Source organism: Heterodontus francisci, chromosome 20 (genome assembly GCF_036365525.1).
Source record: "Heterodontus francisci isolate sHetFra1 chromosome 20, sHetFra1.hap1, whole genome shotgun sequence".
Classification (NCBI taxonomy): domain Eukaryota; kingdom Metazoa; phylum Chordata; class Chondrichthyes; order Heterodontiformes; family Heterodontidae; genus Heterodontus; species Heterodontus francisci.
The window spans coordinates 61,224,571-61,251,470 of NC_090390.1; the positions used below are offsets into that span (position 1 = coordinate 61,224,571).

Sequence of the window (26,900 nt, forward strand, 5' to 3'; positions counted from 1 at the left end):
CACAGATAAGTGCTACTTGTGAAGTAAACAACAGATTGTTCTAGTAAACTGCTGGAATTATTCAGATGCTTTTTTACTGACACTCAAACTGTTATCTGTTCAACACTGCGAAAAATGATCAGGAATGTTTCTGGTACAACTCAGAGTCAACTGCAGTAGTAGCCCAAGCATTATATCTCCCATTTTTTGATACCATTACAATTGTATAAGTTTTCATTTATACAAACATTCAAAATTTATTTCCAGCAAAAAAATGAAGAGAAAGGATGTCCAATGCATCCTGTTGGATCTCAATATCTATCGGTAAAAATGTTAACAGTTGTCACCAGCCTAATTACTCCCAAGCACAACCTCATAACAGGAGACGCAAAATGTTGGCATTGGAAACAACCAAGCCTACAACATATATGTGGGATTACTCCATTTCTTTTCATTCGGAAATGGTCAGGGAACTCTTAAAAGTAGTAATATAGAGCAGCCCTTTGCATTAGTGCGCACCACATGGTTCAATGAAGTGACAGTATGAGTTCTATTTTCCAATGTTCTATTCAGCAAGTTTCTAATTCCAGTAGGTGAAATAAACATGCCAAGCAAGTCACCATGCTCACTCTCGTGTATCTCCCAACAGCGTGTTAGCAATTAACACTGACAAATATCTTGCACCAAATTACCTGTTGACTTTGCATGTGGGGAGCATAGGTCAAGAAAATCAGTTTAAAAAAAAAATGGCAGCAATTTAATTTCCCCCAAATAAGATATGAATTATATAACTGGTGAACACTGTTGCGATTTTCTAATTCCTAGGCTTATTCTGGTAGATTAATAAAGAAAATAAATTGCATTTTATAGCACCATTCATAACCTCATGATGTCCCAAAGCATTTACAGCCAATTAAGTACTTGAGAAGTATAGTCACTGTTGTAGTATAGGAAAAACAGCAGCCAATTGCCATGTCCCAACAGGGTGAGGCAATAACCAGATAAGCTATTTTTGTGGTTTTGGTTGAGGGATGAATATTGGCCACGACATCCCATCAAAAAGACTGCATCTCTGACAGTGCAGCAGTCCCTCTGTACTGTCCCTTATGAGCTCATGGATCTGGATTGAGACTTGAACTCACAACCTTGACTTAGAGGCTACAGTGCTACAGCTGAACTGCTGTTGATGATTAGAAGCAAGTTTTAAAATCAACGTCTATGGAAGGCTGACATTTAATAAAAAGGATTAATTCCAGCTTGACAGTGCATAGCATATACAAATGTAGTTTGAATTATTTGAAAACATAATCTTCCATGCAATTAGTATGCAATCATCTCTTAGTACTGCAATAACAATGATAAAATAAATCCATCTAAATTATTTTAAGACCCCAGTACATGTAAGTGCTGGTATATTCCTCCTGAAGGCACATTGCAATCAAGAACACAATGACTTAATAAGCTATGCATGAAAACGTGCACTCAAAATGTTTGCAATTGTGTACCTAAATATCCAGTGGCCTCATAAAATATATGAATGCACAGCTATATGTAAAGTACATTCTTACAAACCCAATAAGAAAAAGAGTTTAAATTAAAAAAACAACAAAAAGTCCTAGATTACAAAACTGTGCAAGTTTTACTTAGGATGGCATAAATCCATATTTTCAGATGATACTTCGGTGATAGAATATGTAGAACACACTTTCTCAAAAGTGTAACTCTTTTGCATGATTGAAGTGATGGCAGTATGCCACCAGCAAACTGAACACTATTCCACCAGAGATTAATATCAAGTCCAAATGCATTTTCCAACCAATCTTGCAGAATAGAATCATAGATGGTTGTAGCAGAGAAGGGGGCCATTCAGCCCATGCCAGCTCTCTGCAAGACCAATTTAGCTAGTCCCAACTCCCCACCCTTTCCCTGTAGCCCTGCAATTTTTTCTCTTCAGATGCTTAACCAATTCCCATTTGAAAGCCACAATTGAACCTGCCTCCACCACACTCTCAGGCAGTACATTCCAAATCCTAACCAATCACTGCGTAAAAAAGGTTTTTCATCATGTTGCCTTTGGTTCTTTTGCCAATCACCTTAAATCTATGTCCTTTAGTTCTCGACCTTTCCACCAATGGGAACAGTTTCTCCCTATCTAATTTGTCTAGACCTCTCAGGATTTTGCACACTTCTATCAAGTCTCCACTCAACCTTCTCTGCTCTAAGGAGAACAACACCAGCTTCTCCAATTTACCCACGTAACTGAAGTCCCACCTCCCCGGAACCATTCTTGTAAATCTTTTCTGCACCCTCTTCAAAGCCTTCACATCCATCCTAAAGTGCAGTTCCCAGAATAGGACATAATACTCCAGTTGAGGCTGAACCATTGTTTGATAAAGGTCTATCATAACCTTGCTTTTGTATTCTATTCCTCTGTTTATATACAGATTAGAGTGTTACATAACTCACAGGAATGAATTATTGATTTTAATTTTACTGCAGTGAATTATCACTTTGGTCAGCAGCGATGGAGAAGGAGCATGAATTTGAAGATAGAGGTGTGTATGTGGCCACGTGTTGCAGTCCAAAACAAGGAGTTCAACGTTTTAAAAAATGTATTAATTCATGGTATGTGGGTATCGCTGGCTTAACCAGCATTTATTGCCCATACCTAATTGCCCTTGAGAAGGTGGTGGTGAGCTGCCTTCTGGAACCGCTGCAGTCCTTGGGGTGTAGGTACACCAATGGTGCTGTTAGGAAGGGAGTTCCACGATTTTAACCCACTGAGAGTGAAGTAACGGCGATATAATTCCAAGTCAGGATGGTGTGTGGCTTGGAGGGGAACTTGCAGGTGGTGGCGGTGTCACCATGTATTTGCTGCCCTTGTCCTTCTAGGTGGGTTTGGAAGGTGCTGTCGAAGGAGCCTTGGTGAGTTGCTGCAATGCATCTTGTAGATGGTACACGCTGCTGCCACTGTGCGTTGATGGTGAAGAGAGTGAATGTTGAGGGTAGTGAATGGGGTGTCGATCAAGCAGCTGCTTTGTCCTGGATGGTGTTGAGCTTCTCGAGTGTTGTTGGAGCTGCACCCATCCAGGCAAGTGGAGAGTATTCCATCACACTCCTGACTTGTGCCTTGTAGATGGTGGACAGGCTTTGAGGAGTCAGGAGGTGAGTTACTCGCCGAGAATTCCTAGCCTCTGACCTGCTCTTGTAGCCACAGTGTGTATGTGGCTGGTCCAGTTCAGTTTCTGGTCAATGGTAACCTCCAGGATGTTGATAGTGGGGGATTCAGCGATGGTAATGCCATTGAATGTCAAGGGGAGATGGTTAGATTCTCTTGTTTGAGATGGTCAGTGCCTGGCACTTGTGTGGCACGAATGTTACTCGTCACTTATCAGCCCAAGCCTGGATGTTGTCCAGGTCTTGCTGCATCTGATACGGGCTGCTTCAGTATCTAAGGAGTGGCAAATGGTACTGAACACGGCACAATCAAGTTATAATGAACAGAAACAAAACAAAAAGCAGCTAGAAAATAGCCAGCAGTCTACCTTTAATAAACAAAGGCTACTCTATGCTGGTCCCTGAGATATATTTCATATTCCATAAGAGAGTTGCTCTCAATGAGTTGGAAAGGTCAAGTCAGGTCACAAGCATAGAATAGTTTCCATGTCCCACTGATTCTAAATTTTATGTCCATGCCAGCTTTGTTTTTAGAGACAGAAATGCAGTTTCAAGAGGTTTCTTTCACACAGGGACATGTTTCCATGGTGGCAGAACAGTAATGCAGCAAGATACACACACATATATGCAATATAATGGTGTGCCATACCATCCAAATAGCCCTGTAGAGGAATGTGTCATTTGTCTAACAGTGGCAGACCCACATGTAGTCTCATGTGCTACTATATTGCATGGATGCTGTTAAATATCTTCTGATGTTTACTTACCCGACAATTTTTAAAGCACATATATATATATATATATTCTGGACAAGGAGACACAAAATGTACAAGAAACCAACCCTCTGAAGTGTTAATGCTTCACTGCAGTCGGCATGGAACAAAAAAACCCCTGCCGATTACACCAACTCTAGGAGGGTTTAAAACATCAGTCTCCACTGCCCACTCATCTCGTACAATTCGATCGTCTCCAAGTCCTTTGAAATGCACACATACCGTCTCCAAAAGCAATGCAAAATGCATGCATTCACCCTTAGCCCTGCAAAAGCAGAAACGTGCGTAAAACACTACAATCCCTCAGCTCTCCATCGCAGTTTCCGGAGACCTGTGCCCTCTAACGTCAGATACAGAAACTGTAATGTGCTAAAATGTTATGTGAATATAAACGTAACAGACGGGCTTTTCTTCAGCGATTCAGCCTCTGCTCATGCCAGTCTTTCCTGCCTAATTCTGGTTACACAAAGCACTGCGTATTTACAAATGACCAAAAGGTACCTAAGAGGAAAAAAATACATTTCATCTGAAGCAATGCAAAAAAAAGGCATTGAAATTCCACGCATCTTCCGCGACTGTTCGTATTGAAATGTTGCACTCATGCAGGATTTAATGTCCCAGTTTATCCGACAGATGCAAATCATATTGTAATGGAAATAATCGAATCTCATTTAACTAATGTCTCAGCTATAAGTCCACACCGGTAACATTAATTTAACCTCCTGGAAAAACATATAATGTTCATATGTATCGTTGCAATACAACCAGATACAGTGACTACACCGAATCATATTTCACTGCAGGAATTGTCAGATGCTTCCTATTTGTTAAATCTAATTTTTGGAGCGCATTGACATGGAACACAAAGCCCTCACTTAAAAAAATCCAAGACCAGTTAAGATAGCCCCGATGTGACGTCTATCACCAGGCGAACGTGATATACAGATAGTAATGCAACGAAAGCCACTTCCTTGTCTCACAGACGTACTGCGGTTCAATAAAGAAGTGGATTTGAACGAAGACAGAAAATAAAATGCAAATATGGAAATATTTTACAAATCAGTCGCATGAAAGCTTATACCCTCCTCCTCCCAGTGCCCACCAGCCTTTTTAATGAGATGGTTAACCCGTTTAATTCGGAGCTTGCATATGCGGCTGGGAGATGCCAAGTGTTAAGCCCATCGGCCATATACCCTCTTCCATCTCGCAGGCAAAATACAGTCCATTAGTACCCTGCAAATCGATAATCTGCACACCTAAGTATTTGATATGTAATCTGGATCTGTTGGGCATGCTATATACACAAATACACAAACATATGTACAAATTACACACATATATATATATATATATAAAAAACAGACGCGGAGAAAAATATCATTGCAGACAGATCCAGTATCACTGCCTGGGTGAAATAGATCAGGGTCCTCCTTTGCATGAAATCTCTCTGCAGCTGCACAATCCGAAAGATTCTTACACTGAGAAATCAGTACGAGATGGCAATGCACAACATTTCAATTTTTAAAAAATGCTCATCTCCACCCCACCAAAAATAAAGGTCAAAATGGAGTGAGGGGGATGAAAATGTACAGCACTGATGTGTTTTCACTAAAACCTGCCATTGCTGTAAATGTCAACCCGTCTGTTGTTCGCTCTCGATCAATTAACCCAGAGCTCGCGCAGTGAAACATTTACATCTCACCAGGAAATCCCTCATCCCTTCTCAACAAATCAGGAAAAAAAGTGCATGTACCCCCCCCCCCCAATGTAAAATTTATTTCTCTTTTTATTCCCCCACATTCCAATCTCCCATCCCTCTCTCTTCCCCCAGCAAATATAAAAGAGAAAGCATCGCTTCTCTCCTTTTTGTGTGTGTGTTACCTTCTCTAGCTTTTAACAAGACCGTGTTGGCGACTATATTCTCCAGCTCCATTGACTTGCAGAGATATGCGGCTCAGGAAATGCTCTCCTCTCGCCTGTTGCTGTCAAGCCTGCTGCCTCTGTCTCGAGCGCTACTCGCTGAGCCGGGCTGGCCGTCTCTAGCCTTCCCTTCGCCTGTCCCTCGCTGTGTTGGAGACAACCAGAGCACCGGGACATCACACACACACACACTGCAAGCGACTGGCTACCCAAGCCCCTTCCTGATGCTCTGGGTTCGTCTTGGGGGTGTGGTACCCTCCCGGCCTGCAGGGGGAGGGCGTGCGCGACTCCCACATCCCTCCCCCCCCCCCAACTGCGCAACTGCCGCCTCCATCAGCATTGTGGGAGTTGTAGTCCTTTCCCTGCATCACTATATCATCAATGCACATCATTGGGGTGGAGTGTGAGAGTTATGACCACCAAGGATGGTACCAATATATGAACCAAAATAATAAGCCACTTTGACTCCCCAAATGTGGCTGGTTTGCAGCTAGCTGGGTGTCAAATTCCACTATTCTAATAGTTGAAATATATGTTTTACATCCTCATAGGCAAATGATACCAGATCAGAATGGTTCCAGGGATGAGGGATTTTAGCTACAAGGTTAGGTTGGAGAAGCTGGGGCTGTTCTCCTTGGAGCAAAGGTGGTTGAGGAGAGATTTGATAGAGGCGTACAAGATTATGACAGGTTTCGATAAGGTAGACAAGGAAAAGCGGTTCCCGTTAGCTGATGATACAAGGACTAGGGGACAGAGATTTATGGTTTGGGGCAAGAGATGCAAAGGGATGTGAGGAAGAACTTTTATATGCAGCAAGTGATGATGGCCTGGAGCTTGCTGCCTACGGTGGAAGCAGAGACTATGAATGATTTCGAAAAGAAATTGGATGGGCACTTGAGGAAAATAAACTTGCAGGGCTACGAGAATAGAGCAGGGGAATGGGACTGATTGGATTGATCTACAGAGAGCCGGCATAGACTTGATGGGCTGAATGGCCTCCTTCTGTGCTGCAATGACTATGACTGGTTGAGTTCATTCAAAAAGATTTTGCTTTGCATGTATACAAACTGTGCAGAGCAATTCGATGCAAAACAAAATCAACCAAAAGCAATTTAGAGCAGCATGTGGGACCCCCGCAGGTAGAATCAAACACCAATTGAACTTCATTCACATGGCCTGCAGTTACAGCAACCTGTCCATGTAAGGTAAAAGTTAAAGCATTTAGATTGCCTGCAAACTTTTTAAACTTCTTTTTAAAATCTTTTTCATTTAGAAAAGAACCAAAAGTGCATGCAGTCAGTTTTCAGCTGTTCACACGTAATTGGCATTTAAAAACTGGCAGCTGAATTTCTGCACATGCACGCTTGCTCACACAGGCAGAACTGTTTTTCCTGGTTAAAGAGTGATGTAGAAGTCAACGGTCAAACTTGAGTTTGCCTGTCCCTCACTGCTCCATTCAAGTACTCCTGAATTCACCCCCTTTCAGATGGAATTTCTCGTCAGTGCAAAGCCCTGAAACCTCCCTCAGGAACCTGTTCCTCACAGCTTGAGTCGTCACTCAGAAATTCCCTCCATGCCATTCTACTCACATGGAGGAATTTCCTGTAAGGACTGCTCCTGCACACTCTGTACTTCATCGTCCTTGTTTTCCTTCTGGATAGTTCAACGTACAATCTTGCCATCCAGTGGAGGTCGGGACCCCAATGAAGAACTCTGTGTGTGTGAGTCCTGCCCTACACTGGATCTGGGATGGAGAATGTTGCATGTGCAGTACTGTCCAATGTGTTCTAAATTATTTTACAGACTCCCTGGCTGCCTTTAATTTTGAGACCTGGACGAGACTGCATTCTATATTTTTGTTCATTGCGAGAGGATGAAGTCCACCTTATACTATTTGAATTGGCTGCTCATCAACTTTTGGCTCCACTTGCCCATGGTCCTGATGTTTGACCACCTGGTGCAAAGGGACGCAGGCAAGTCAGAAGTCTGCCTTTGGGCCTGGCCAAGGTGGCCATTTACAGGTCCATGCTGGATGCAGCCCATGAGGGTGGTTGCTCTGGCTGCTTGCCTCTTTTGTCCACACTTGGGTAGCCCTGGAGAAGGAGCATGTGGTGTCTGCCAGTACGCTTGAGGCTTTCCACGTCCAGTGGCCTCCACAGGTATTGGAGTCTGTAGTGGACACTGGTAATAATATCATGTAAGTTTATAAGTTTCCTTTGTTTTTTTTATGGCTAAGTTCTTTATTAGTTGTACTCCTTTAAAGGTAGGTACTTTTGTTTGGTTTTGGGTTTGTTGTTGTCATACACACCTGTATTTCCATCACTCACAAAAAAAATCATCAATCTATATTCTTACAATTGTGAGCTTATCCTGTTCAAAGGTCTTGTGCAGGGGTGGAATTGGAACAGATTAATGTGTCTCACCATTCAGAATCATAGGCATAAAATATATTGAATGCGTTTGATTCAATTTTCCCCCTAAAAAAAGTCTTGACTTGTTACTCCCCTTAAAATCTTTGGTTTCATTTCTTGTTTTACATTAATCTGCAACCATTTTGGTATTCTCATAATTTTTACAAAGCTTAGGTACAACTTTGCAGAAGCAATGCCTGGGTACTTCCAAATTTTAACCAGCTGAAACTGGACAGCCTATAACCATTGATAAGCTTGCCACAAATTATCCAACCAGGACCATTTATCTGTTAGGACGTTGGCTTTCAGTTATGTAAAGCGAAGAGGGAAGAGTCCCAGGCCTCAGTGACAAGTCTACCCCTCCAGATTTCATTAGTGAGCTAGGCTGGCTGGTCATTTATGAAAATTGCTGCAGCATGCTACAGACCTGCTTGACTCAAGTATTGCAAGACCAATTCTACCAAGGAGGGTTGATTTGGTTCCAAACTTCCATTACCAAGCATGTTATCCTAATGCCAGCATGACCCAATAAAATATTTATTCCCTGCTTCCTAGGATAGTCACCAGTTAGTCATTAGTTAAGTGCGGATTTGAGCCCTCACCACATGAACAAGACTTAGCAGGAGCTCATGATCGATTGAAGAAATTGGATTTAATAGGCCAAGTGCTCTTTCTTGGTCCATACTTTCTTATGCTTGCTTCCAAGGAAAACCACATATGGCTGGAACTTACAAGTCCCAAAAAAATAAAAATTGCCATATCTAGAAAGATCTTGTATCTTCTCCCAAGTTATCTTATTATTGCAATATTAATATTTAGCTTTATGAACAATGTATCAGTCAGGCAAAATTCACTGTGGATGAAATGATTAATACCATATGATTACTACTACACTAACAGAGACCCGCAAAACATTTGCGGTCAAATTAGTATTTTTATTGCAACAGTATTTCTTTAAATACAGGATTTTTAGTTATTCTTTTGCCAAAGACTCTAATAGAATCAAAATTTCTCACTCTAGAAAAAGCTACATAAAGCTGTCCATGTGTAAAAACAGGCTTAGGAATATAAATACAAATTTTGTCAAGAGTCTGGCCTTGTGACTTGTTTATAGTCATAGAATATGGAAGTCTAATTGGGAACTGATTTCTCTTGAGTTGAAAAGGCAGTTTTACATATGATGAGCTCAATATTATTCCAGGAATAAACACTTATTTCCTTGAAATCTGCCTGTTATAATTTCAGCATCTGTCATCGAAGCAAACAGCTTTCTAACTACCCATCTTGTTCCATGTCAAAGTCCATGTTTAGGATTCAAGTTTGGTAGCAACATTGGGCTGGATTTTATGTGGCGGAGCCACTGCAATCTTAAACACGGCTGCTTATTAACATGCCCAGAGTGGACTGCCCCCCCTCACGATACGGTGGAGGCGGGCGAGCCATCTCCAGCAACGGATCCGGTGCCACTGCATAGGCGCCGGCGCCATTTTTAAAGGGTTTAGAGCAGTTACTGACAGTTCACATTATTAAAGGGACACTGCATGTTACCTTATCAAAAATAAGTACAGAAACATTCCCAGCACCTCTCCCACCTTCATTTCCCCCACGTCAAATTACTTACCTTGAATATATGACCTTCCCCCACCCCCATGCAAAGTTCAGAACCTTTTACCTTTACCCCTTCCTATCATCCCATAGACCAATCAAGTAAGTTTGACCCCACTCCCACCTCACCCACTGATAAACTTCCCTCCTCCCCACAGGTGTCATGCCTTGTTTCCCGGACGGGGATTCGAAGGCACAGCAATGACGGCCACCGGGATGAAGATCGAGGTGGCCCCTCAGGAGGTGCTGGAAACTTCATTAAGTGAAGTTAATTTATTTTAATATTTAAATTGAGGTCCCATTGCCGAGCAGTGGGGGTCTGCCTGAGGCCTCACTGCCACCATCAAGATCGGAACGGGCCCTGCTGGCATCGAGGTAGGTGGCAGGCCTCATCCGGGGCAATCTTCATGCCCCCCCTCCCCCACCGCCACAGATCCCATTATAACTGCTTCTTCCTTGAGTCTAAGTTTGTGCAATGTCATTCCCATTGGAGTTAGATTGAGTACAAAATCTGGAGCGTATAGACCCTTATCATCATCTTTGTCTATATAATCAATGCTGATGTATTCTTTTAATTCACCTGACTGTTTTTCTAAAACCTTTTCATTCAAATCTACTGAATGTTCATTTTTAGCACAAAGAATAGCTTTCAAATAATAAATTGTATCAAATAATTGTCTCCGCCATCTTGCCACACTTAACCAGTTCCATCGTCTCATTGATCCCTCCCATGCCAGCCCCTTCCTTCTCATGCCATCCCTATCCCATTCCTGCCATCCCTCCCATGCCATTCGCATCCCACTCATGCCATCCTTATCCCTCCCATCAATCCCATCCCATCCCTCTCAGAAACAATCTCTCCCTCCAGGGTAACTTTTGGTTGGGCTCCTCCTTACCTTCCTCTGTTTTCGTTCTCCATCAACCTCCACCATCCCCAACTGCTGGCAGCCATTTGTGCATCACACATTGCAGTTCTCCGCGCACTCCACATGCCTCTACGTGTGCCAGGCACCGCCCACCAACAGATGTGCCCCTTAAATTGACCAATCAAAACCGTCTGGATAGACAATAACTGAGTATTATTATTATTATTATTTTAGATAGCTTTAATGGTACTAGTAAATCTTGACATGGACAGTAAATTACATGACATTGTGTACAAGTTACACTACCATTTACTACCTCTAATTTCTTGTTTCCAATAATAGCTAATACTGGATCTTTCTCACACACCATTCCAGAAATGTTCAGATTACAGGGCAGCAGATGCATGCAGCTCGTACTGATACAAAATGATAAAGAATCAGATATGTTCTTTGTGTATTTATTGGGGCAAAGAAAGCAGAATAATTTTAAAGAAACAGCTAATATACTATAAGGTATTATTAGTAGCTGTAGAAGCATCATGTTAACAGTTCCACTGGTTAAAAAGTGGTGCTGGGAAAAGTTGTTGATGCAACCAAAATTAGGATAAAGCCTGTGCGTGTATGTGTAAAATTATTCATCAGAAAAACACAGAATTCAATGGCAGTTAAAATAAATGTCAGCAGATTTGTTTTTGAAAATACAAATCTGACAAGGCCATATGAACTATTTAAACTAATATTTAGTCAGTCAGTGTGACAAAATCAGTACTGGAATAATTTAAAAGTATATAGTTTAGTCATTCACTGGTAGTCCAATGCTTGTGACATTAATTAATGTGAGATTATGCGTGTGTTTTTCTGTAATTATTAATAGTTTGAAAGCTTTGCTAAAAACGATTACTCATTGAAGCAAACATTGGAAGTTAAGTTGAGCAATAATGCAAGCCAACATAACTGAGGAGAAACCAACACAGTGGATTAGGAAAGTATTCATAAGATACTTTTCTTTTTAACTTCAAGATTTATAAGTGTACTTCAAGATTTGAAAGAGTGATGCAGTGAAAATTCTTTTCACTTCTGGAAAGTCTGAACCCAGCTTAGTCAGATGGTGCAATCGCCACTCTTTTTTGGCGGTAAGAATTATTTGTGAAATGAGGTTGAGTCGTAGACTCACATTATAAAATTGGTACTAAACAGGCAATTTCATTCGGACAGGTGTTGTTAAGAGAAATTGGGAGAAAAAGTCACACTGTATGATGGGGGTTCCCTTCTGAGGGTGGGGCTAAGGCACATTATTGAGGAGTGTTGGAGGTTTCATCCTGTAGTTGGCTGCGCTATACTTGACTAGTGAGTGCTTGAGGCTGAGATGGAACTGACTGTAATAGGAAACAGTTCTGTTTCCAAAACTAACATAACTCATCTAATTACTGAAAAGTTATCAAATAACTTTTTAAAGGAATAAGAGTCATGTATATTAGGTGCCCATTATTACAGTCTGGTAATTAGAGTCACGAGTTAATGCTAGAAATGTGAAATAAAAGTAGAAAATGCCCGAAATATACAGAAAGTTCATCAGCTGAGTTCAGACAAAGGGCCTTCAACTGAAACATTAATTAAACTTACAGATGCCAATTAATCTACTGCCTATTTTGACAATTTTTCATTTTTAACTTTGGTTATTAGCAAACATCAGTTGTACATGACAGATGTACAAAGTATGACTGGTATGGTACTACTGGCAATAATGCATGTTGTGGGGTCACTGGACACTTAGCAATGCATCAGACCAGCCTTGTTCCATGGAGGAACAGGTTCAGTGTATTAGCTTTGTTCCATGGAGAATGAAAGAAAGGCTTACATTTATGTAGCGCCTTACATGATCTCAGCATGTTCCAAAACACTTTACAGTCAATGAAGCACCTTTGTAGTTTAGGAAGGCAGTGATCTACACAAAACTGTTACTTAAAAAATAAAATGATGGGAAAAATACCAGTATACTTTGAGTAACATTTTATATAATGAAACAGTCAAGAAAGGACAACATTTTGCAGCATTTAACTACTTCTACTGTGCATGTACAATTTACAGCAGTTGCTCACTGGGCCTGCATGATGTTGTTACTAGAACTATTTTGTTATTCTACAATTATCAGGGAAAATATCAACAGACACTTAGAGAGGTTTGAGTTAATTAAGGATAGCCAGCATAGATTTGTAAAAGGAAGATCATGCTTAACTAATCTAATAGAATTTTTTTGGTGAAGTAACAGATAAAGTTGATGAAGGGAATGCGGTGGATCCTGTTTATATGAATTTTAAGAAAGCGTTTGATAAGCTACCATATAAAAGGCTGGTTAACAAAATTGAGGCTCATGAAACAGAAAGAACAGTGTCCAATTGGATAAAAAAAAATTGGCTAAAGGACAGAAAATGAGTCCTAGTAAATGGTTGCTTTTCAGACTGGAGGATAATAGACACTGGTGTTCCCAAGAGTCAGTGCTGGGACCACTGCTTCTTGTTACTATATATAAATGACATGGATCTTGGAATACAGAGTGGAATCTCAAAATCTGTCGATGACACCAGACTTGGAGGTGCAGCAAACAGTGAGGATGATATGAACTGCCTGCAACAGAACATAGATAGATTATCGGAGTTGGAAGACAGGTGGCAGATGGAATTTAACACTCACAAGTGTGAGATGATGTAGTTTGGCAGAAGGAATAGGGAGAGGCAATATATACTTAACGGCATTGTTCTAAAGAGTGTGCAAGAACAGAGGGACCTGGGGGTGCATGTGTATAGATCATTGAAGGTTGCATGACATATTGAGAGAGTGATTAGTAAAGCATATGGGATCTTGGGCTTCATAAATAGAGGCATTGAGTACAAAAGCAGGGAAGTTATGCTGAACCTTTATAAAGCTCTGGTTAGGCACCAACTGGAGTATTGTGCCCAGTTCTGGTCACCACACTTCAGGAAGGATTTGAGGGTCCTTGAGAGGATGCAGAGGAGATTTACCAGATTGGTTACAGGGATGGGGGAATTTAGTTACATGGTTAAGTTGGAAAAGCTGAGTTTGCTCTCTTTGGAACAAAGGAGATTGAGGGGAGATTTAATAGAGGCGTACAAGATTATGACAGGCTCAGATAAGTTAGACAAAAGAAAAACTGTTCCCATTAACTAATGGTACAAAGATTTAAGGTTTTGGGAAAGGGAAGCAGGGGGAACATGAGGAAGAACTTTTTTTACGCAGTGGGTGGTAAGGACCTGGAACTCGCTGCCACAAGGGCGGAGACAATCTGACCTCAAGAGAAAGTTGGATGGCCACTTGAGAAAAATAGACTGACATGGCTATGGGGATTGGACTGACTGGATAGCTCTGTGGAGAATCGGCACAGACTCAATGAGCCAAATGGCCTCCTTCTGTGCTGTAAACGATTCTATGACATATCTCAGCCTCCTCACATTGGTTCCACAATTGACAATTACTAATTTCCTTCTGTGTGTCAGCTGTGGGAGCACCCTGGCCTCTGTGTCAGAAAATTGTGGGTTCAAGCCCCACTCCATGACATGAGTACAAAATCTTGGCTGACATTGTAGCGCAGTATGGAGGGAGTATTATACTGTCAGTGGTGCTGTCCTTTGGATGAGACATTAAACTGAGGCCCTGTAGTGGAGTTCTTTATCCCTCAAACAATATCACAAATCTGCTTATTATCACATTGCTGTTTGTGGGAGATTGCTGTGCACAAATTAGCTACTATGTTCCCTACATTACAACAGTGACTGCACTTCAAAAGTATTTCATTGTCTGTAAAGTGCTTTGGGACATCCTGAGATCTTGAAAGGTTCTTTATAAATGCAAGTCTTTCTTTTCTTCTTGTCTACTATTTTTATGCACTTACGTTTCTTGTCATCTCTCCTGTTCTGACTGTTACTCCTCTGATTCCACTTTCTAACTTATTGCTTTCCATTTTAATTTTATTTTACAGGAATCATTGATATAAACAGAGGAACCTGCCATCAAAGCACCAATTGTCCTTCCTGGCTAACCATTCCCCCTTCACACAAAACAGGCACACAGAAAACAACAGCTAATTATTTTTGGTCCCTCATCAAGGTGACAGATGTTAGTGACAGGGAATGGAGCATTTATCATTCTGGGTACTCAGTGTCAATATCAAGCTAGATGTTGCGTCACACATTTAGATGTAGAACAAAGCTCCCTCTACTCTGTCCCAAGCAATGTGTCTTAGACCCAACCCCAGAAGAGCTGCATCAGTGTGGCATTCACATCTCCCACCCCTAGGCATTTGTGGCTTTTTGGATTGGACTGTCAATTTAGTGCTTATTAATCCCAAACTGGATCACTTTGTGCTGTGGGCTCACCTCCCTGAGGAACTCGGCCGATGCTGCCAGCAGGCAGAGATGACTTTTATCCGATCAACCTAGGGTGAACTTTAATCTAGATCTCAGAGAAAGCTGGATTACAAGACTGATGCCTAACTGGACCTTTCCAACCCGGAGTACATCAAAATAAAATTTATCACATTGAAGCACTTTCACAATCCAGAATAGATTAAGAATTCTTGAGACCCTAGTTACCAAGAACATTTGGGGGCCCCTTTGCACCCCCTGCATAAACACTCTCCACCATCCATTAAAACCTAAACATGTGGAGAGATGTGAAGAAATAATCTCTGAGAACGCTCATACAGTGTGTTAACAATAATCCACCTCTACAATGCTATCAACAGAGTTAAGGCTTGATGGCACAGGAAATTATAATTAATTACAACACAATATATTGTGGAATCATATCCATTGCCAATAGCTTCAATCCCTGAATGTTTTTAGCCTATCTTAATTTGATTTAAGTGGTTTAATCTTAATGGCATGTTCTTTGGTAATGATCAGACTTTCCAGCAACTGTGCATATAACAGCTAACTCATGCATTACTGAATTACTAATGCAGGGATTAGAAGCAAAGATTAAAACAATAAAGGCCAAAGTACTAAAAATATGAATGAAGAAATTTATCTCTGAAGAGTGAAAATTTCTCACAGCTTTCAAAAATGTATTAATTATATGACTTATGCAAAAATATAAATTTCAAAATGTTAATTACTACTATATAAAATAAGGCAAAGATGCATAAAATCACATATTATTCTTTGAGTAAACCTCAAAGAATTGTACAGTCTCAAATGTTGGTGCAGAAATGCCCATGTAATTCTTAAATGGTTAATGTGCTTACATAAACAAACTAAACATGTACAAATTCATAGGAACATAGGAATAGGGGTAGGCCATTCCTGTGGAAACTCACTGGGGTGGATGTGGGGTGGAGTGGAACTTCTGTCCACTGCGTGGATGCACCTCTGTCCCGTTTCAAATCACAGGGGTAGTGGCATTAGGATATTTTTAGGCAGGCATCGGCATCATTTTCAGCACTAGAGGGGCTCACACCTCAGGGAAGGAGGAAGCGGGATATTGCTGTAGCACTTTGCTGCAGTGCAAGTTGATAAGCTGTAGACCGGAATTCATTTTTCAAAACAGCTCATTTTGAATTTAAATGTAAATAGAAACTGCTGGAATTACTCAGCAGGTCAGGCAGCATTTGTGGAGGAAGAAACAGAATTAACGTTTCAGGTCAATAACCTTTCAGCAGAGTTTTAATGAAAGCTCATTGACCGGAAACATTACCTCTGTTGCCCTCTCCACAGATGCTGCCTCGCCTGCTGTGTATTTCCAGCACTTTCAGTTTATATTTCAGATCTCCAGCATCCGCAGTATTTTGCTTTTGCGTCATTTGTAACTTGCCACTTTCTCAATGGCAATCAATAGCTGTGTAATTAATTACCACAGGAAATTGGGTTCTGAAATAACAGAGATTCAATTTTTGACAGGATCAGCTCCTGGCATAGTAGCATGCTTGCACCATGTCTAGGTACACAACAACAAGGCAAGGGAGGTGGAACTGATGTGAATTCCAGTGAATGATGCCATTTTGCCAATCCCACCTCTTTCTGATTGAATTCTGCATGATCCAGAAAAGGAGTGTTAACCTAGTTTAACCAAGTCCCCCATCTGGCCCGATTCTATGATTTTTCTTCCCCCTATGGCTAAGGAATTTCAGGCTGTGATGTTTGTAAAACTAAGCTGAAGAATCAAATTTACAGGTGTTATGGCTTAATAGTCTTAGTGGAAGTCTTTAAAAGCATGACTGAGAGCGCCAAGTTGCAAACACATCTGAATGTATAATCCAGGTTACAGGATAAATACTGCTCCATTGCCATAAATAGTTCTGGAATGTTTTGTAAATAAATGCTGTAAAGAACATCTAATGGCAACATATCAACACTGCTCAAACTTTCCTTCGGAAGTACCAAAGCTATTTGACAGTCTTACACTGTTATGGAAGGGTTTTAACATTTACTTCTTATGCACTAAACCCTCTAATACGCCTCCCTTCAGTTTTTCCTCACTTTCTACTGGCCATTTGGTGCTGTCTAACTTTCCATTATGTAAAAGTAGACAGATTGGTCTTCTTCCCGGCCTTTACCAGTGGTGGTCTCAAACCAATCACCAAAAGGAATACAAAAATGGCCAGCCGATGTTTTCTCTCTCTTGTGGAGTACATCTGGCTCCTACTTGTGTCTCCCAACAACGCAGCTGAATCAGACCGATCAAACATATTTCCAACCAATGAACAAACTACTTCAGAGGCTGAAGTACTCTGCCAACACCCATTGTGAGATCTGTCACAAATATTTTATACAGGAGTTTTCAACTATCTGAATTTACCATTTTCTGCATTTCAAAAGGTTCTGGTACATTTTGTATCTCTGTTATTCAGTGAAAGAAAAAGAAAAGAAAGACTTGCATTTAGATAGGCATTTACCGGATGTCTCAAAGCACTTTACAGTCAATGAAGTAAGAGGCATGAAAAGTGCTGTCTGTCATTCACTGACTGACTAATTGTACAAATGACAGAGGGTAGAAGATCAAACAGAAAGAGAATGATTATAACAATAAAACATTAAAAAGTAGATGTGAAATGCACTCCTATGCTTTGAGGGATTGGTAAGCATAAAAACAAAAGAACAGAGATCGCATGAGTTGGAGATGAATGTTAATAGAATTGGAAACAGACAAAGAAAAACAAAAGCAAAATACTGCAGATGCTGGAAACCTGGAAGAAAAACAGAAAATGTTGGAAATACTCAGCAAGGGAGAGATAGAGGATGAAGGCAAATCTCAGAGATGTGTAAAAATAATAGGGTGATAATAGTAGGGGATTTCAACTTCCCCAATATTAACTGGGATAGTCTTAGTGCAAAAAGTTTAAAGGGGGCGGAATTCTTAAAGTGCATCCAGAAGAGTTTTTTGAGCCAGCGCGTAGAAAGTCCAACAAGAGGACCGGCAGTACTGGACCTAATCTTAGGGAATGAAGCTGGACAAGTGGTAGAAGTGTCAGTGGGGGAGCATTTTGGGGATAGTGACCATAACTCTGTAAGATTTCAGGTAGTTATGGAAAAGGACAAAGATGGACCAGAAATAAAGGTACTGAATTGGGGAAGGCCGATTTCAATATGATGAAACAGGATCTGGCCAAAGTGGACTGGGAGCAGCTACTTGTAGCAAAGTCTACATCAGATCAGTGGGAGTCATTCAAAAAGGAAATATTGAGAGTTCAGGGCCAACATGTTCTCATAAAGATGAAGGGTAGGACCAGCGTCCAGGGAACCCTGGATCTCAAGGGATATAGGGGATTGGATAAGGAAACAAAAGGAGGCTTATGGCAGATTCAGAGGGCTGAAAACAGTGGAGGCCCTAGGGGAGTATAGAAAGTGTACGGAGGTACTTAAAAAAGTAATTAGGAGAGCGAAGAGGAGACATGAAAAAACACTGGCGGGCAAGATAAAGGAAAATCCCAAGGCATTTTATAAGTATATTAAGGACAAAAGGATAACCAGTGAAAGAGTAGGGCCCACTAAGGACCAAAGTGGCAATCTGTGTGTGGAGCCGGAGGATATAGGTGAGCTTTTAAATGATTACTTTTCATCTGTGTTCACTATGGAGAAGGACAATGTAGGTGTATAGATCAGGGAGGGGGATTATGATATACTTGAACAAATTAGCATTGAAAGGTAGGAGGTATTAGCGGTTTTAGCATTCTTAAATGTGGATAAATTTTCAAATCTTCTCTAGCCACAGGAGAAGTGCCAGAGGACTGGAGGACAGAGAATGTGGTACCATTATTCAAGAAGGGTAGTCGGGATAAACCAGGTAATTACAGGCCAGTGAGTCTAACATCAGTGGTTGGGAAACTATTGGAAAAAACTATGAGGGACAGGATTAATCTCCACCTGGAGAGGCAGGGATTAATCAAGGATAGTCAGCATGACTTTGTCAGGAGGAGATCATGTCTAACAAATTTGATTTAATTTTTCGAGGAGGTGACTAGGTGTGTAGATGAGGGTCATGCAGTTGATGTAGTCTACATGGACTTCAGTACGGCTTTTGATAAGGTCCCACATGGGAGATTGGTCAAGAAGGTAAGAGCCCATGGGATCCAGGGCAATTTGGCTAATTGGATCCAAAATTGGCTTAGTGGAAGGAGGCAGAGGGTGATGGTTGAGGGCTGTTTTTGCGATTGGAAACCTGTGACCAGTGGTGTACCGCAGGGATCAGTGCAGGGACCCTTGCTGTTTGTAGTGTACATTAATGATTTAGACATAAATATAGGAGGTATGATCATGAACTTCGCAGATGACACAAAAATTGGTGGTGTCGTAAATAGTGAGGATGACAGCCTTAGATTACAGGACGATATAGATGGGCTGCTAAGATGGGCAGAGTAGTGGCAAATGGAATTTAATCCTGAGAAGTGAGGTGGTACATTTTGGGAGGACTAACAAGGCAAGGGAATAGATAATGGATGGTAGGACTCTAGGAAGTACAAAGATTCAGAGGGACCTGAGTGTACTTGTCCATACTGAAGGCAGCAGCACAGGTAGGTAAGATGGTTAGAAAGGCATATGGGATACTTGCCTTTATTAGCCGAGGCATAGAATATAAGAGCAGGGAGGTTATGATGGAGCTGTATAAAACACTAGTTAGCCCACAGCTGGAGTACTGTGTACAGTTCTGGTCACCACTCTATAGAAAGGATGTGATTGCAGCGGAGAGGGTACAGAGGAGATTCACCAGGGTGTTGCCTGGGCTGGAGCATTTCAGCTATGAAGAGAGACTGGATAGGCTAGGGTTGTTTTCCTTATCGCAGTGAAGGCTGAAGGGGGACTTGATTAAGGTATACAAAATTATGAAGGGCATAGATAGGGTAGATAGGAAGAATTTTTTTCCCTTAGCGGAGGTGTCAATAACCGGGGGCATAGATTTAAGGTAGGGGGTAGGAGGTTTACAGGGGATTTAAGGAAAAGTTTTTCACCCAGAGGGTGGTTGGATCTGGAACTCACTGTCTGAAGGGGTGGTAGAGGCAGCAACCCTCACAACATTTAAGAAGTATTTAGATGAGCACTTGAAACACCATAGCATACAAGGCTATGGGCCAAGTGCTGGAAAATGAGATTAGGATCGGCTTGATAGCCAGCGTGGACACGATGGGCTGAAGGGCCTGTTTCTGTGCAGTATAACTCTATGACTCTAAGTCAGGCAGAACCGGTGAAGAGAGAGCAGAGTTAAATGGGCCCAATTTTAGTGCTGTGTAAGTAAATGGGTTAAAATCGGACCCAATGTTTCATGTCTATGAACCTTTAGTCAGAACTGGAAAAGATTAGAGATGTAACAGATTTCAAGCAAGTACCCTCCCCTTCTGTCTTTCCTTGTCTCTGTACTTGGTCACAACCCGTTAAATTTCTAACCTGCAGTTCTGATGAAAAGTCATCAACCTGAAATGTTAACTCTGTTTCTCTCACCACAGAGGCTACCTGACCTACTGAGTATTTCCAGCATTTTCTCTTCAAATAATAGAGATACAGTGTGACAATTAGCAAAAAGAAAAAATAAGTGTGAGAAGTTAGTGAAAAAAAATCTAAACCTGCAGGACAGAAAAGATGAAAAGAAACTGGGTGAATAACAGAGTCAGAACCCTTATGTTTCTTAAGCCTTGTTTCCCCTTCAACAAATGCTAATATATTATTAGCTCTGGTATCTGTGGCACATTAAGTAACTGAATTTCATCTTAACAATGATACTTTATATCAACCAGTTTTTAATATTAAAAATAAAAATGTTAATTCTATCAAATAACATCAGTCTCTGATGCCCTTAAAATGGAACAATGTAGTCCTCATTTTGATCAATACCTTGGCAATTCAGAGATTACAGTTTTAGCAGCGAAGACAGATTTTTTAAAACAATTTGTTGGAATGTACTCAAGGAAGCTATAAGCAATTTGTAAAATAAGTCACATGTGGTTAAATGTTGCAGTAAGTTAGTATTTAGGAATGATTGATTACAACATGTTAATGGTTGAATTCTCTTGATAAATGTTATGCAGACGATTCAGAGCATCATTCGGGAGCAAACATTACCTTACACAAATATGACTCGCAATAAAGGAAGTGGTTCAATCCAAAGACCGATTAAGAAAGATTTTGTGAAAACAAATCCATATTACTAAATTATTACAGAAACTGGAACCAAACTGCACCATATGTGTGCCATCAGAAATGAGTTAACAGCCCAGTGGACTCATCATTTCACAGTTTCTAGGGAACATTGTCCAATTTGTGATGAATTATTTTCAGTTTAACTCATCTATTTATTGAATGTCAAAACCCAATACGTTCATGTGGCAAAGGTACACCCCCAAAGCTGTTAGGTAGGGGGTTCCAGGATCTTGAACCAGCGACAATGAAGGAATATATGTCCAGGTTGAGGTGGTGTGTGACTTGAAGGGAATGTGGAGGTGATGGTATTGCCATTCACCTGCTGCCCTCGTCCTTCTAGGTGGCAGAGATCACTAGTTTGGGAGGTTTAACTCACCCAGTTCCATTGTAAGTGACTTTTCTGTGTTCATCGAAGCTCAGAGATTTCAGCATTGAGAAACTGAATGCTTTTCCATATTTTTGCATCAATGTCCCTATCAAGCATTCTCAAGTCTGGTATAGCATGGTTAAGACACAGAATGAAGTTCTTTCTACACAGCTCCCAAGATTTGTCTCATATGGAACCTCATTAAAGGACAAATGTAACAATGCAACTATGCCATTTTGCAAACCAGCCTTGTGACCTTAATAAGCAAGATTTCCAGGCTTAAGCCAAGCTAATGATAGTTCTATTCTGTGGGCCCATGGCCACTAGGAACAGAGTGGAAACTACCCAAACACATTATACATAAGATTGTAGCAGTCAGCAGAATGTGAAGACATTATGAGATGGATTTATACTCATATTCTAGAGCTTGACCTAGAGACTGTTGGGTTTGCATATGTATCATACAGGCAGCTGACCATAAAAAATGTTATCTGTGAAAAGACAGTGCAAATCCACTTGTGACAGAAATCACACCTGCCAAATGGAGACATATTAATTTTATCATATGGAATACTGCTTAAGAACTTCTTTTACTGGGCACAACAAATGACCTTTTCAAATAAAGCAGAACTGAACAGCTAAAGAAAATGGTTACACATTTGCATTCTGAGAAGACAAGGGTGGCTGAGAGACAGAAGGAAATTAACCTGTCTAGCTGGAACAATGGGAGTGCTCCCTGATTCAGTTAGTGAGATTGGTGTTGCCAATCGGGGTAATCAAAAGACATTGACACCCCTTTGACTTTGTAAGAGCCAAACTCCACCCCCCACCGAGTATGTCTGAAAGACTTGAAAATTCCAACACCCCTCCAGAAACTGTGGTTTCAAACAGAGATGGTCACATGACCTACCTGCTGGGGTAAGGCTGAAGTTTTTTGAATTGTGCCTCAGAGTGAACAAAAGCCTGCAACTGGACTGACAGAGAAAGGTCTCTCTCTCTTTGTCTCCCTCTCCAGCAAAGTCCCAAGGAAACCATGGTGGCAGCTTCTAAACCAAGATTACAGAACTTTACAGACAACCACCAAGCAAATAGTTGAAACCTCCCTTTGGCCTTTTGGAACCAGAGAAGCAAGCCTGAAATTGTGCATGCCCCCACCCCCAGAAAGGACTCCAAGACATTAAGGACAGTACTTGTGTTCCATTTATTACCAACACTACTTCAACCACCCAATTCTTTCTTCCCCACTGTAACTATCTGTGTGTGTGCATGTGAGCGTGGATGCGTGTGTATTTTAGTAATTTTAACCAGTTTGGAATGATAAGGTTAATAAACTTACATCTATCTTGTTTAAACCCATGAAAACCTGTCTGATTGGTTCATTTGCAATTGTAATGAGACTGCAGTGAGCAAGGGCTCACTGAGATGGTAAGCTAAAATCACTGTTTTTAAAAAGACAAACCCTGTTACAGCCAAACCAGAGAAGGGGCAATAGGGGAGCCTGAGACCCCTTCCTCACCTGGTTGTAACACACCATATTGCAATCTTAAATCCAGAGTGAATTTTAGCTAACAATTTCAATTACTATAAGGATCCTGCATAACTACTAATGAAGCAGAGAAGTCTGGCTTCTTGTTTCTTAGTGTGTCAAGGTCAAAATAAATGAGTTGCAGGAGGGCTTAGGATTTAAAGTTAGCTCTGGCCGTCATCCAAGCTTAGCTTTTATTGGGTTTTTTCCACACTCGAAACCTGAAGTGTTCTTGTCTGACCATCCAAAGCCAAAGTCCAGGAAGTTAAACTGTACCCAGTACTTTAATCTAGATAATGAGAAAAAAGATGACTTTATTCCACATTTCATGGATGCTGTAAATAACCCCCAATGTTACAATGTGCCACACAGTACTTTTCTGTGAGAGTCAATGCGTGCAGTGCCACTAAGTACAGTCATGCACTACTAGTCCATAAGTGTAACACTGACCTCTGATGTCAGCCTAGCTGTAATTCTTTGAAAAATTGGTATAAAAATAACTAAATTTAAAAATAACATTTTTACTCTTAGAAATACAGTATGTCATTGAATGTACCACAGTAGTGTCAGCTGACTACAGTAAACCCAACAGTTACACAATTAGACTCTGCTTTTAATCTCATTTACCTGGCATTAGCCCTCATTCATCATAACCAGAAATAGAATTGCAGTACATCAAACAACATTGGTCATGCTTGGTGGCAACTTCACCAGAGAGCAACACAATCATATGATTTGCTTTCATCATTGCCATCGGCAGAAAGTCTAAAAACTTGCGAGATTATGTTACACTTGTAAACCCTATCAGCGTCTGGGCGCATGTCCGGTACATTTGGAGGAACTGGAACAATGAGGAACAGGCATAAAATCAGCATTAAATTCCCCAGACTTTCCCGGTGTGCTGTACGCTTCAGGGCTCGCACGCATCGTGCCTGCTCCGCCTGCTTTAAAGCAGAATTGTATTTTTATCTCTTTATTTCTGTGTTGGCTTCTCCAAACTACTCTCACCCCATCTTGTGCAGAGCTACCCGAAGTTTCTGGTAAACCACAAATTTACAGACCGAAGTCCCAACATTCCAAGTGCAACATGCTGCACCAATGCATTATCGCATATTCCCTCTTCCAGTCACGCCTGGATTTATATTGTGAAACACTCAAGGATTTATTTGTAAATTTATAATTCAGCATGAAAATTTATCGCACAGATACATTGGGAAGTGGTAAATTACACTGTAGTTCTGTGTAGGAGGCTGTAAAAAATCTTTCTTGTGAACTCAATACAGTTCAAAGCAACACAGTCTAAGGTTGCCAACTCGGGTTGGACATATTCCTGGAAATTTCATCACAAGACTTCCATCTCCAATGGTCCTGTGTAATCAAACAGCCTTTTTCCCCTATTTCCAATATTTCTAAAACTAGTGAACAAAAGTTCTCAGAAGAAAATGAAAAAGATATTTTTAATAAACTAATGATTTTTTTCCTGGGTTACTAGCAGCAACGTACAGGAGATTAATCTTTAATTTCCAGAAACTCCAGGGCAACCCTACTGCAGACCCATGGACTTGATGAGGATCACCTCCTCCGTGCTAAAGTAGCCAATCCTAACTTTGAAGGGATCTGGATAAACTTTTAAATACAAACTGTTTGTGCTTTTGCCACAGTGCCATGTTTATACCCGGAATGCAAGCTGCTGCAGCTCTAGTTCCATTTTAACTTCAACATTCTGTATCAATCCTGAGTATTTCTGGTGTGGCCACTTCCCCTATTTGTTCAATGCTATCTCAAGCAGAAGTCTAAGTGTAGTTAACCATCACTTGCTAAACCAGGATAGCTGGAACATGCTATGATTATGGCAAATCTATACCTTGTTTGTATGTACCTCAGCATAATTTCCCTAAGTTACTCTATGTTTCTGGTAATTATCTGACCTTGATGTTATGCTACCCAATTTAGCAAACAAAACTGTTGCAAAACATATACAATTTACTTCTGCCTGTAAGTTATATAGGTGGTTTATTGATTGTGTAGTAACTCAGCACTCTTCCAGACTTAATGTATCTCCTTTTATATAGCCATAAAATTGGTTTAACAATCAAATAGTGCTTGGCTTTGCCTGCCACCACTCACCTAACCACACCTAATATATTTAGTTATTGATATCCTTGATATATTACAAATAGCTCTATTATACTAACATCTTAAATCCATTACTTCTTTCCAACATTTCTGTAACACTTAATACTTTGCATCGTGATTTGTAAACATGCCATATTTTAACATTGTCAGGCTTGAGGGGGCATATGGCTTCTAATTCTTCTGTTCTTATGTCAAGGATTTAACATTGCCTGTGTAATGGGCCAACGTACAGGAGCACAAGAGGGTAAGATTTTTGCATTGTTAACCATGGAGCGGAGTCAACTCCCCCTTGTCCACAGCTACAGTTACTGGCTTAGTACAAAGAGGGGGAACTCAGCCCTTTCTTTAACTATCAACTTACTTTATTCACGTTGTTGTACAATGTAAGAATAAGGCTTATACACTTAGTTAGACAAAAACATACAACTCCCCTGAGTTATACAGTTAATAACAAAACTAGCTAGAATTCATAAGCACACCCATTAGGTTCCTCTGACCTTTCCCTGTCCTAGTCACAGAATACAAAGGATATTACCCGAAAAAGGGAGAGTTAACGCTGGCCAGGCGTTCCGTTCTCTCTCTCTCCCTCCCTCCCTCCCTCTTCTACGTCGTCGCGTTGCTCACGCAGGGTCTTCCGCTTCCACGATGGTTGATCTCCAGAGTTTTCGCTGGCTCTATGCCCAAAAAGTTCTATTCTTATCCTGTTGCTTATCTCTCCAAATCTGAGCTGTGTCTTTCCGGTTGGTTTAAGCTTGATCACCTCGTTCACAGCTTCTCTTAATTGGCCCAGGCCCAAAGACCCCGGTATCACACCGTGTCCAAATAAGGCCCTTTTCCTGTGTCTTGTTCTTTGTCTTGTCCCATAAAGTAATTAGTTCAAACTGGTTTATACCAACACAGGCCAGTGTCCGAGCTCCAGGTTACTACAGGTCAAACAATTCCAGCAGTATGTAACTGATTCTGTGTTTCTTGCAGGCCCTGGCCAACATGCACTTTCATTAATAACTCAAAAATTTTAAATTCCTATAGAATTTAACACTCAGAACAGCATATCATGCTATTAGACATTGTCATATACAAACAAAATCAATTTGCTTTGCAAATATTGTAAATGCATGTTACCATGGTATTGTTATTTCCATCCTGCATTTTGTTTACATAAGCCTGGTTAATGTCACAGCATACTGACTATATATTTATTTGATTAACTGGATGAGGCAAGAGTACACTACTATACAAAGGATTCAAGAAGACTCGAGTATAGCCGACATTCTATTATGTTCAGTGCCAATAAATCTTCCAGCAAAATTAATTTCCTATAACCTCCACTCCCTCTTTATTTTACTACCTGATTAAGAGATAACTTATTCTCTTACCCACAGCAGATTTAGGATCTAAGCTATTCTTTTAACAAATGCTGGCCTTACATATCAGGGAATTGAGTTCAAATGCAGCCTAAACCAATGGGATGAAGGTCTCTGTCTGTTGGCTGGAATGGTCC

The 26,900-nt window shown here is 40.8% G+C and overlaps 1 protein-coding gene across 2 annotated transcripts in view; it reads right to left on the reverse strand.

The window, feature by feature from the left end:
- Positions 1 to 6,094, reverse strand: part of LOC137380678 (G protein-coupled receptor kinase 5-like) — a 281,511-nt gene extending 275,417 nt beyond the window's left edge. For both annotated transcript variants that reach the window (XM_068052902.1, XM_068052900.1), the window contains exon 1: positions 5,811 to 6,094. In XM_068052902.1, coding sequence (XP_067909003.1) covers positions 5,811 to 5,862 — 52 coding nt within the window. In that variant the 5' untranslated portion in view covers positions 5,863 to 6,094. The remainder of the gene's footprint in view (positions 1 to 5,810) is intronic.
- Positions 6,095 to 26,900: the final 20,806 nt, after the last annotated feature.